Source organism: Odocoileus virginianus, chromosome 12 (genome assembly GCF_023699985.2).
Source record: "Odocoileus virginianus isolate 20LAN1187 ecotype Illinois chromosome 12, Ovbor_1.2, whole genome shotgun sequence".
Taxonomy (NCBI): domain Eukaryota; kingdom Metazoa; phylum Chordata; class Mammalia; order Artiodactyla; family Cervidae; genus Odocoileus; species Odocoileus virginianus.
Window position 1 is genome coordinate 59,969,132 of NC_069685.1, and position 12,668 is coordinate 59,981,799.

At 41.6% G+C, this 12,668-nt stretch overlaps 1 protein-coding gene across 1 annotated transcript in view; it reads left to right on the top strand.

The window, feature by feature from the left end:
* Nucleotides 1-12,668, top strand: part of SVOP (SV2 related protein) — a 68,046-nt gene that overhangs the window by 36,701 nt on the left and 18,677 nt on the right. Inside the window, exon 7 of the mRNA XM_020876043.2 lies at nucleotides 11,790-11,853. Coding sequence (XP_020731702.1) covers nucleotides 11,790-11,853 — 64 coding nt within the window. The remainder of the gene's footprint in view (nucleotides 1-11,789; nucleotides 11,854-12,668) is intronic.

Sequence of the window (12,668 nt, forward strand, 5' to 3'; positions counted from 1 at the left end):
TAAGTTGCAATGTGATTGTAACAGCTGATGGGGGCCTCAGCTCATCCTTAGGGTTCAGAAGCTGGGATGGCCCTTTAGATTGTTCCGTACTGAGGATGGGGGCTGGACCTTTGTCTGTTCACATCAGCCACCTTGGATGTGGGCTGCCCTCAAGAAGGGAGCATGACCTTGGGGGAAGTTAGCTACTTTGGGCCAAGGCAGCTCCTCTAAGGGGCTCAACTCTGAACTCTTAGCAGGCAACATTCCTGGTCGTTCCAGAGGGACCGTGTGCCTCAGCCCTGAAGGGGGAATCCACGAGGTACATCCGTTACAGCCCCTCCCCTGGACCCTTCCCACGTGCTTGCATGCACGTGTGCTAGGTCGCTTCAGTCATGCCTCTTTGTGACCCTATGGACTGCAGCCCGCCAGGCTCCTCTGTCCATGGGATTCTCCAGGCAAGAATACTGGAGTGGGTTGCCATGCCCTTCTCCAGGGGATCTTCCCAACTCAGGGGCTGAACCTGCTGTTCTTACATCTCCTGTATTGACAGGTGGGTTCTTTACCACTAGCACCACCTGAGAAGCCCTTTCTCCCACTTAGAAGCTCTCAGTTCAGCTCAGCCCTTCCCTGCGTTACTCATCATCAACCCTCCAAGGCTGGGCAGAGTAGGTATTTGACATGGTCTCCTGGATCAGGGATGAGCTTAAGAAACACTGGAACTTAAAGCAGAGGCCATTACGCCAAGCCTATTAACCTGGGCTGGCAGGGGCTTGTGGCCAATCTATTCCACTTCTGGCCCAACTCCAGGAATTCCTGCTGTTGCAGCCACTGCCCTGTTTGTGAGCCATTCATTGACTTTGGGACCATTTTCCCCTTGTGGCTGGAAGGGATGAGCTCACAGAGAAACACGTGAAATTCCTCTCCCAGAGATGCTTGGGGAGATGGCAGCTGATTCAGCCTCCCAACATCCTCGCCGCGGGTTTTCTGTCCATAGGAGGGTAGGGAAAGGAACCGGGGCTTATGAACGTCCCCAGTGATTCTTGTTGAAGATGGTGCCATGAGAAGTGTTCTTCCACATTCTTCCATGGAAGAAGTGTGTCATCTGCCACATTTTCTGGAAGTAATACAAATGGTATAAGAAATAAATCTCGAATGATGCTGGAATGCAGGGAAAAGGTGCTATCAGTGAAGCAGAAATTCTCAGGAATCTGTGGAAGGTTGTAAGCTGGTGAGATTCCAATGGCCGAGTCACTGGAGGAGAGAAAAAAACCACCTCCGGAAACTGCAAAGGGAAGAGATCTTAGCCGGGGAGGACAGGACACCAAGGGAATAAACTTAAGGACACAGAGCGGCTGGGAGGGCCTTTACCCCCTTACCGGATATCTTGACGGCTCTAAGTTTGCCTGTCTGCTCCCTTCCCCCACCCCACAAATGTCATACTGCCCCATTTAGCTATTCATTTATTTAATGCTGCAGCAGCACTTCTGTCTGTTTATTGAGCTATTACTACATTCCAGACACATGACCATTCTAAACTCGCAAAACCTCAAGACGTAGATATGATGACCTCCCTTCTCCAGGTAAGGAAACTGAGGCTTTATAGCAGTAGCATGTGAAAGATCACATGGTTAGCAAACGGAGGGCAAATAAAAACCACCCACAAAATTACAGAAGAGGGACTTCCCTGGAGGTCCAGGGTTTAAGACTCTGCACTTCCACTGCAGGGGACACTGGCTCCATCCCTGGCTGGGGAGCTAAGATCCTGCATTACGTGTGGCGAGGCAAAGAAAAAAAGTTACAGGAGAAATATTTTAGCCATCCAGGAGACTCGCTTGGTTCCTGAGCACTTTTATGCCAGCTATTTACATAAAATAATCACGCCTTAATTATGCAAAGCTCTTATCTAGTTATAAAAATGGCTCTCCTAAGTTCATTATTTGGAAACATTTAGTTGAAAATATTTTTGTGTAATTAAATATAACTAAGAGTTTCCATTCCTTTAAAAGGACTTTACCCAGTTGTACCACTTCACAAAATCAAGTGAAGAGGATTTTGCTATATTATTTTTAAAAGTTCAACAATCAGAAATCCTTATAATATACTCTGTATTTAGTATAAATGCAAATTATATATACATATATATTTTTTTTTAGAGAGAGAGGAAGTAACCATGAAGTTTATTTTTTTATCATTTGATCTTTTATTTTTTTTCCCCAATTGTTTTTTTTTCCCCCAAATTGTTTTTATTAGTTGGAGGCTAATTACTATACAATATTGTAGTGGTTTTTGCCATACATTGACATAAATCAGCCATGGATTTACATGTGTTCCCCATCCTGAACCCCCCTCCCACATCCCTCCCCATCCCATCCCTCTGGGTCATCCCAGGGTACCAGCCCCAAGCACTTGTCTCATGCATCCAACCTGGACTGGCGATCTGTTTCACACTTGATAATATACATGTTTTGATGCTGTTCTCTCAGATCATCCCACCCTCGCCTTCTCCCATAGAGTCCAAAAGTCTGTTCTATACATCTGTGTCTCTTTTTCTGTCTTGCATATAGGGTTATCATTACCATCTTTCTAAATTCCATATATATGCTTTAGTATACTGTATTGGTGTTTATCTTTCTGGTTTACTTCACTCTGTATAATAGGTTCCAGTTTTATCCATCTCATTAGAACTGATTCAAATATATTCTTTTTAATGGCTGAGTAATAAATGCAAATTATATTATTACTTTTTTTTTAATTGAAGGTGGCTTAATCATAAAGAACCCCCCGGCCAATGTGGGAGATGTGGGTTTGATCCCTGGGTCTCAAAGATCCCCTGGAGAAGGAAATGGCAACCCAACGCAGTATTCTTGCTTGGGAAATCCCATGGACAGAGGAGCCTGGCGGGCTACAGTCCATGGGGTCGCAAAAGAGTCAGACACGACAGCCACTAAACAACAACGAAAACAACTGTTTAAGGATATAGCATGATGACTTCTATATCTTGCAGATGATTAACACAGTATGTTTAGCTAACATCCATCAATTCACATAGAAATTATATTGTTGATAAGGAGCCCATCCTTCTGCCCTAATTTTTGCATTTCTAACTCTTCTCCCTTGATTTCTTCTTTCTTTTCCTGCTTCCCCCAGAGAAGGTGTTCCCTTGGCTCCTTGATGATAACAACAACGACAGTAACATTGGTAGTGATGCTGTAATAATAATAATGAGTGGAGTGCTTCCCTAGCGTGGGGCACCATGCTAAGCCCTCTCTTCATGCTACCTCTTCTTGTCCATCGAACAACCCTGGTATCCCCATTTAACAGATAATAAAACTGAGGCTCAGAGATCCTGAGGGATTTGCCTAAGGACAGGTGGTTATTAAGTGGAATGTAGCTTCCTTTTGCTTTGTAACAAACTACTCCAACACGTATGGAGTAAAATGGCAATGGATTTAACCCATGATGCTGCGGTTTGGTCTGTTGGTGGTTCTCATCTCTGCAGGACTTACCCTTGTGTCTTTTGTCAGCTGGTGAGTTGGCCGAGCACTGGCTAGGCTAGCATGGCCATAACTGACTCATCTCTGTTCCATAAACCTCTCCCCCGCCTTCCCCTTTGGTAACCGGAAGTTTCTTTTCTGTCTCTGGGTCTATTTCTGTTTCGTATTATGTAAGTTCACTTGTACCTTTTTTCTAGTTTCCACATATAAGTGATATCATACTGTATTTATCTTTCTCCCTCTGGCTTACTTCACTTAGTATGATAATCTCTAGGTCTGTTCATGTTGCTGCATATGACATTATCTCATTCTTCTCTGTGGCTGAGTCTTAGTCTATTGTATAAACATACCACATCTTCTTTATCCAATTCTTTGTTGATGGACAGTTAGTTTGTTTCCATTTCTTAGCTGTTGTGAACAGTGCTTCAGTCAACACTAAGGTGTGTGTGTCTTTCCGGAGTATGGTTTTCTCTGAATATATGCCCTGGAGTGGTATTACAGGATCATATGATAACTCTATTTTTAGTTTTTTAAGGAGTCTCCATACCGTTCTCCATAGTGGCTGTACCAATTTACATACCCACAAGAAGGAAGAGACTTTAATCCAAGCAGAAGAGTTAAATGTAACTTTATCATTACAAACAATACATTTTGGGAAAAATAATGAACGTTTACTCATTTAGGCCACTAAGCAGTTTATTTTACAACAAAAACTAAGTGATAGGATAGTGGAATCCAGTAGTTAATTTAGGGTGTTTATTTTTCTGGTGGTATTGACTTTTAAAAGTTTTTGTTTTGCTTAATTTTTAAACAGGCTTAAGTGCTAATGAGTAGAAATAAATCTCAAAGACATGTCTATGTTCCAGGAAAGAGAAGCAATATTTCTAGCTAACACTAAATGAAAACTAAATAGTGTCTAAATAAGAAAAGTTGAATGTGGGAAGATTTATTTTAATAGAAAGAAAAGCAAAGCAACGTGGATTGTTCTCTTAGGGTTTGGTGTTGGGAGACTGAAGAAAGAATTATTTGTTCACTTTCCATTTTCTTGTGTAGGGCCATCCACTGAGCCTGAGAAGGAGGTGACTCAGTGTTTTAAATACTGGTGTGAAGAGGAGAGGCAGTAAACAATACATTTTTGTTTTAGAAACTTTAGAAAAATGCACATAAGAACCCCAGAATAACAATCCCCTCTAATTGCTCGTGTCTGACTCTTTAAGACCCCAGGGACTGTAGCACTCCAGGCTCATCTGTCCATGGAATTTTCCAGGCATAAATATTTGCACATAGTAAGTAACTAAGTTCAGTCGCTCAGTTGTGTCCAACTCTTTGTAACCCCATGGACTGCAGCACACCAGGCTTCCCTGTCCATCATCAACTCCCAGAGCTTGCTCAAACTCATGTCCATCCAGTCGGTGATACCATCCAACCATCTCATCCTCTGTTGTCCCCTTCTCCTGCCTTCAATCTTTCACAGCATCAGGGTCTTTTCCAATGAGTCAGTTCTTCGCATCAGGTGGCCAAAGTATTGGAGTTTCAGCTTCAGCATCAGTCCTTCCAATGAATATTCAGGACTGATTTCCTTTAGGATGGACTGGTTGGATCTCCTTGCAGTCCAAGGGACTCTCAAGAGTCTTTTCCAACACCACAGTTCAAAAGCATCTATTCTTTGGCACTCGGCTTTCTTTATAGTCCAACTCTCACATCCATACATAACTACTGGAAAAACCATAGCTTTGACTAGATGAACATTTGTCAGCATAGTAATGTCTCTGCTTTTTATTTTTTTTTTGTTAATTTTTTTTTTTTTTTAATGTCTCTGCTTTTTAGTATGCTGTCTAGGTTGGTCATAGCTTTTCTTCTAAGGAGCACACATCTTTTAATTTCATGGCTGCAGTCACCATCTGCAGTGATTTTGGAGCCCCCCAAAATAAAGTCTCTCACTGTTTCCATTGTTTCCCCATCTACTTGCCATGAAGTGATGGAACTAGATACTATGATCTTAGTTTTCTGAATGTTGAGTTTTAAGCCAACTTTTTCACTTTCCTCTTTCACTTTCATCAACAGGCTGTTTAGTTCTTAATTTTATGCCATAAGGCTGGTGTCATCTGCATATCTGAGGTTACTGATATTTCTCCTGGCAATCTTGATTCCAGCTTGTGCTTCATCCACCCCGGCATTTCACACGATGTACTCTGTATATAAGTTAAATAAGCAGGGTGACAATATACAGTCTTGAAGTACTCCTTTCCCAATTTGAAAAAGTCTGTTGTTCCAGTTCCAACTATTGCTCCTTGACCTGCATACAGATTTCTCAGGAGGCAGGTAAGGTGGTCTGGTATTCCCATCTCTTTAAGAATTTTCCAGTTTGTTGTGATCCCCACAGTCAAAGGCTTTGGCATAGTCAATAAAGCAGAAATAGATGTTTTTCTGGAACTCTCTTGCTTCTTGATGATCCAACGAATGTTGGCAGTTTGATCTCTGGTTCCTCTGCCTTTTCTAAATCCAGCTTGAACTTCTGGAAGTTCATGGTTCACATACCTGGCTTGGAGAATTTTGAGCATTACTTTGCTAGCGTGTGAGATGAGTGCAATTGTGCGGTAGTTTGAACATTCTTTGGCATTGTCTTTCTTTGGGATTGGAATGAAAACTGACCTTTTCCAGTCCTGTGGTCACTGCTGAGTTTTCCAAATTTGTTGGCATATTGAGTGCAGCACTTTCACAGCATCATCTTTTAGGACTTGAAATAGCTCAACTGAAATTCCGTCACCTCCACTAGCTTTGTAGTGATGCTTCCTAAGGCCCACTTGACTTCACATTCCAGGATGTCTGGCTCTAGGTGAGTAATCACACCATCATGATTATCTGGGTCATGAAGATCTTTTTTGTATAGTTGTTCTGTGTATTTTTGCCACCTCTTCTTAATATCTTCTGCTTCTGTTAGGTCCATACCATTTCTGTCCTTTATTGTGCCCATCTTTGCATGAAATGTTCCCTTGGTATCTCTAATTTTCTTGAAGAGATCTCTAGTCTTTCCCATTCTATTGTTTTACTCTATTTCTCTGCATTAATCACTAAGGAAGGCTTTCTTATTTCTCCCTGCTATTCTTTGGAACTCTGCATTCAAATGGGTATATCTTTCCTTTTCTCCTTTGCTTTTTGCTTCTCTTCTTTTCTAAGCTATTTGTAAGGCCTCCTCAGACAGCCGTTTTTCCTTTTTGCATTTCTTTTTCTTGGGGGTGGTCTTGATCCCTGCCTCTTGTACAGTGTCAGGAACATCCATCCATAGTTCTTCAGGCCCTCTGTCTATCAGATCTAATCCCTTGAATCTATTTGTCACTTCCAGTGTATAATTGTAAGGGATTTGATTTAGGTCATACCTGAATGGTCTAGTGATTTTCCCTCCTTTTTCAATTTAAGTCTGAATCTGGCAATAAGGAGTTCATGATCTGAGCCACAGTCAGCTCCCGGTCTTGTTTTTGCTGACTGTATAGAGCGTCTCCATCTTTGGCAGCAAAGAATATAATCAATCTGATTTCGGTATTGACCATCTGGTGATGTCCATGTGTAGAGTCTTCTCTTGTGCTGTTGGAAGAGGGTGTTTGCTATGACCAGTGTGTTCTCTTGGCAAAACTCTGTTAGCCTTTGCCCTGATTCATTTTCTACTCCAAGGCTGAATTTGCCTGTTACTCCAGGTATCTCTTGACTTCCTACTTTTGCATTCCAGTCCCCTATAATGAAAAGGACATCTTTTTGGGGTGTTAGTTCTAGGTCTTATAGGTCTTCATAGAACCGTTCAACTTCAGCTCCTTCAGCATTACTTGTTGGGGCGTAGACTTGGATTACCATGATATTGAATGGTTTGCCTTGGAAACGAACAGAGATCATTCTGTCATTTTTGAGACTGCATCCAAGTACTGCATTTTGGACTCTTTTGTTGACTATGATGGCTACTCCATTTCTTCTAAGGGATTCTTGCCTGCAGTAGTAGACATAATGGTCATCTGAGTTAAATTCACCCATTCCAGTCCATTTTAGATCACTGATTCCTCTTGCCATCTCAAGGTAAATTGACCACTTCCAATTTACGTTGATTCATGGGCCTAACATTCCAGGTTCCTATGCAATATTGTTCTTTACAGCATCGGAGTTTACTTCCATCACCAGTCACATCCTGCCTCACAAAAAAAATACACAAGACACATGCTGGCACCCGGGCAGATGGTTTATTATTTCCAGTAGAGGGCGCTGTGTGTCTCTGCAGAAACACTACTTATCTATGAGCAGGAAGCCTGCCTTACCTGGCATCCTACTGAGTGTTTTAGCCACTCTTAAAGACAAATGAACTTCACTGGTAGCTCAGACGGTAGAGTGTCTGCCTACAATGCGGGAGACCGAGGTTCAATCCCAGGGTTGGGAAGATCTCCTGGAGAAGGAAATGGCAACCCACTCCAGTATCCTTGCCTGGAAAATCTCATGGACAGAGGAGCCTGGTGGACTGCAGTCAGTGGGGTCACAAAGAGTTGGACACGACTGAGCGACTAACACTTACTTACTTAAAGACAAATACCCCAGGTAGCTGCCCATCTGTTCTACCTTGAGACTTGCCTCAGAAGTTTCTTCAGATCTGTTGTCTGTTGTCTAGAATCAGCTTGCTCACACATCTGACCTTGACACTGCTCTTTCCCCAAAGATCAAGCAGAAATGCCAGATGGAGATCCCAGGTCATTTCTCTCCAAGTGTGTGATCCAAATGGCAAATCTCTAATTGCCAAGTGCCAAAAATGCAATTACTTGCAGAGGGGATTTACTCACATCTGTATCATTTGCTTCTTGGCATTGCTAATTTCATTGCTTGTTCTTTGACTCTTTAATATGATTGTAATAATCCCCCTACTTTGAATGAATCCCAAATTAATTTTTTTTCCTAATGAATTGCTATAAATAATGGCCAGATGCGGGGCACAATTACAGGAAGAGATGTTCCTTGTGTCATAGGCTACAAAAACAAGAAATTGAAAACCATCTAAGTATTCATTGATAAGATTGCAGCTGTTAAAAAATAATCTGGTAGATCGATATAGATTATTATGGCAGTATTTCCAAACTGTCTTATCAGGAGCAGATCCTGACATAGGCACTCAGGAGCAAGGAGTTTCCTCTGAGAGATTGCAACACATTCTCCAGATTGTCCTGTTCGAGAGATAAGAGAACTGTCTCTTTGTTGAGAGCTGCTCCCAGGAAGTTGAAATTCCTTGGCTCTTCTGATCTACCACACAGGTTGGCAAAGCAAGCTTTAATGACCAGGGAAAGCACTCAGGGAAGAGTTACAGGTGCTGGCAATTGCAAGTTGGACTGGCATAGCTGGAAGTGGAAAGAATGGGGCCATTTATGGAACACTGGCCATACCCTGCATGTGCCGGGAAGGAAGGAGAAGGGAAGGGAAGAAAAAAGACATCATGTTACTTAAATTTATTATTACTATTGTGCTCAGTCGTGTCTGACTTTGTTGCCCTATGGACTGTAGCCCACCAGGCTCCTCTGTCTATGGAACTTTCCAGGCAAGAATACTGAAGGGGGTAATCATTTTCTCCTCCAGGAGATCTTCCCGACCCAGGGATCAAACGCATGTTTCTGCCATCTCCTGCATTGGCAGGTGGATTCTTTACCACTAGTGCCCCCATGGAAAGCCCAATTACTTCTATTGTTATGTAATTAATTCCGGTGTATAGACCTCACAGCGTACATTTCATACCCATGACTCATTTATTTTGCAGCTGGAAGTTTTTACCTCTTCATTTCCGTCACCTAGTTGCTGCTTTGTCCCTCCCCCGCCCCACCCCCTGGCAACCACCTGTCTGATCTCTGTGTCTATGACTCTGTTTCTGCTTGCTATGTTTGTTTGTTTGTCCTGTTTTTGAGATTTCACGTATAAGTGAAATCACACAGCATTTGTCTTTCTCTGCTGACTTACTTCTCTTAGTATAATACTCTCTAGGTTCATCCATGTTGTTGCAAATGACAAGATTTAATTCTTTTTTAATAGTTAATATTCTATTGTGTATGTATAAATATGTGTATGTATGTATATATATATATTTATAGCCACATCTTCTTTATCCATTTGTCTGTTGTTGGACACAAGTTGCTTCTGAACCTTGGGTACTGTAAATAATGCTGCGATGAACATCGAGGTGCATGTATCTTTTTGAATCAGTGTTTTCATTTTCTTCAGATGAATACCCAGGAGTGGAATTTCTGGATCATATGATAGTTCTATTTTTAATTTTTGAGGCACCCCCATAATGTTTTCCATAGTGACTGCACCAATTTACACTCCCACCAACACTGCCTGAGGGTTCTTTTCTCTCTGAATCCTCATTAATGCTTGTTATTTGTTGTCTTTTTGATAATGACCATTCTGACAGGTGTGAGGTGATAGCTCATGGTGGTTTTGATTTGCATTTCCCTGGTGATTTGTGATGTCAAACATCTTTTCATGTGCCTGTTACCATCTGCTATGTCTTCTTTGGGAAAATGTCTGTTCAGTTTTAAATTTATTATGTTCATTTACATAGAGAAGGGGCTGGAAGGTTGCAAAGCAAACAGCTATTAGTCATGGCTTTGGGGCAGGGGAATGGAAGCAGGGGTAAGGAGGAAGAGGAAGATTCTTCAGATACTTTGTATTCTTGCATATTGCTAGATTATTTACAATGAGAATGCATTCGTGTACCACTTATATGCCTAAAATAAAAAGGTTGCATGCTCTAAGTTCATTATAGCATGTCCAAACAAATCCTTGACATCTAAGGATTAGCTTTGTCCTCAGAATATACTATAGCACATTTTTTCATGGTTAGTAACTTGACTTTAATTTGGTGGAGAAAAATGTAAACACACTTCTTATTTCCATATTATTAATTTAAAAAATAATACAGAAATATCATTTGGAGAATATTAATAAAATTTCAAAGTCATTCGTGATAATCACTGTCATCTTTTACAATGCCTGCAATTGGTCTCCATTCTCAGAGCTGAGTTAATGAAATTCCTAATGATTTGTGTTGAGAGAGGTACTTGTAGGAATATAAATTGGAACAACATTTTTGGGAACCACTCCAATATTCTTGCCTGGAAAATCCCACGGACTGAGGATCCTGGTAGACTACAGTCCATGGGGTCGAGAAGAGTCGGACACGACTAAGCGACTTCGCTTCACCTCACTTCACTTTTGGTGATATTTATCAAAAGCAAAAATATGCATACCCTTTGACTCAAATTCTACTGTAAGAATCCATCCTAAGGAAAACACATGCAAGCAGAGATTTAAGATGAAAGATGCTTGTTGAAGTATTGTTTATAATTGTGAAACCACCTAAATAGGGAAGTGAATGAAGGGGTGCATAATATAGACAGACTTGAATTAAAAGTATGGCTCTTCTACTTGCTAATTTACTGGTTATGTGGTCCTGGTCGAATAACAACTTATCTGACCGGCTTTCCTGGTGGCTCAGCTGGTAAAGAATCTCCCCACAGTGCAGGAGACCTGGGTTTGATCGCTGGATTGGGAAGATCCCCTGGAGGATGCAACAGCTACCCACTCCAGTATTCTGGCCTGGAGAATTCCATGGATTATACAGTCGCAAAGAGTCTTCACTCACTTGATGCAGATACAAAGATGAAAATAGGAGTTGAAGATACACACACACACACACACACACACACACACACACAATGAGAATTATAATTATCTACCCTGTTGATTTTCCATGTTTGTCATTTATTGAGTGAGATAATTCACGTAGATCATCTCGGAAAATGTTTGGCACATAGTAGGTCCTCAGTGAAAGGTAGATATTATTAAGGAAAATATGGCCCATGAATATGGTGGAATATATGTGTGTAAGAGGATAAATAGCATGGAAATACTATTAAAATGGCACAGAAATACTATTTATATATTCGATAAAAACAGGGCACAGAGATTTTTTTTTTTTTTTTTTTTTGGCCATGTGGCATGCAGGATCTTAGTCCCCTCACCAGGAATCGAACCCATGCCCCCGGCAGTGGAAGCATGGAGTCTAACCTACTGGACCGCCAAAGAAGTACTGGGTTCAATATTCTTGAATATGGTCTTAGTTAGGGTTTCAGAGAGATGGAGAGATCAAAGAGAGAGAGAGAGAACACCAAAACAGGGAGAGACTTAAAGTAAGACTAAATGACATTGACTTTTTTCTTTGTATGAAAAAATCCAGAAAACCATAGCAATCTTCCCACTCAGCCCTGACATTAACTCCCTTTCTCTCTTTCGCTTTCCCAGGGTTACACTGTATGCTGAGTTCCTTCCAATGAAAGCCAGAGCTAAGTGTATTTTGCTGATTGAGGTAAGGAGGATGGTCTGTGAGTATGAAGAATACTCAGTCTCTGAGCAGCAGATTCCCTGTGTCTTGAGCCATGGGGCAAAGAAAGTGGAGTTTAAGAAAAATATAATATGCAAGGATTAAAATGAATCAGTTATGTTGATTTCAACATGGTGGTTTTGCAATATGGATAAATTCCTCCAACAACAAGCAAAATCAATCCACCGTCGCTGGAAAAAAAAAAAAAAGAAACACAAAACTGGTGGCAGGCAGGTAGAAAGTCCTTCTTGAACTAGAAATGACTTTTATCTGAGAGTTGGTTTTGAATAGTGTAGCTTGAGTGGACCAAACTCCTGCCGTTCACCTGTCATCATTCATTACCTCTGTTTGTATCCAGACTCACTCATGTCATATGTGAGGTCCCCATCCACAGCCACCTCTGTGGCCAATAGACTGCCTTAAAACTCTCCTGGACCAGTCAGTCCCTCTCAAGCCCTCCCTCTGCCAGGGTCCTGTGACCCATTTTCCAACTACGATCTGGAAGCCCTCAGGACAAATTTGCAACTGCCTAACGGCCCTCCTCCATGCAGTAGAAATATTCATCTGTCCCTGCTGGACACTGAGTCAGAATCCTCCCTAATCACCATGATCACATGGCAGTATTTTTTTTTCACATGACAGTATTGATCACATTGACCCCACTGCCCAACCGTCCTGACTGTGTCTACCCCTGACCAGTCAGGGGTGGTGGTCAGCTGGTCCACAGTGGTCCGGATGAACCAGATTAAATATTGAAATGCGTCTGCTGCTGATCCTGAACCCTGAGTGGGCTTCATTGC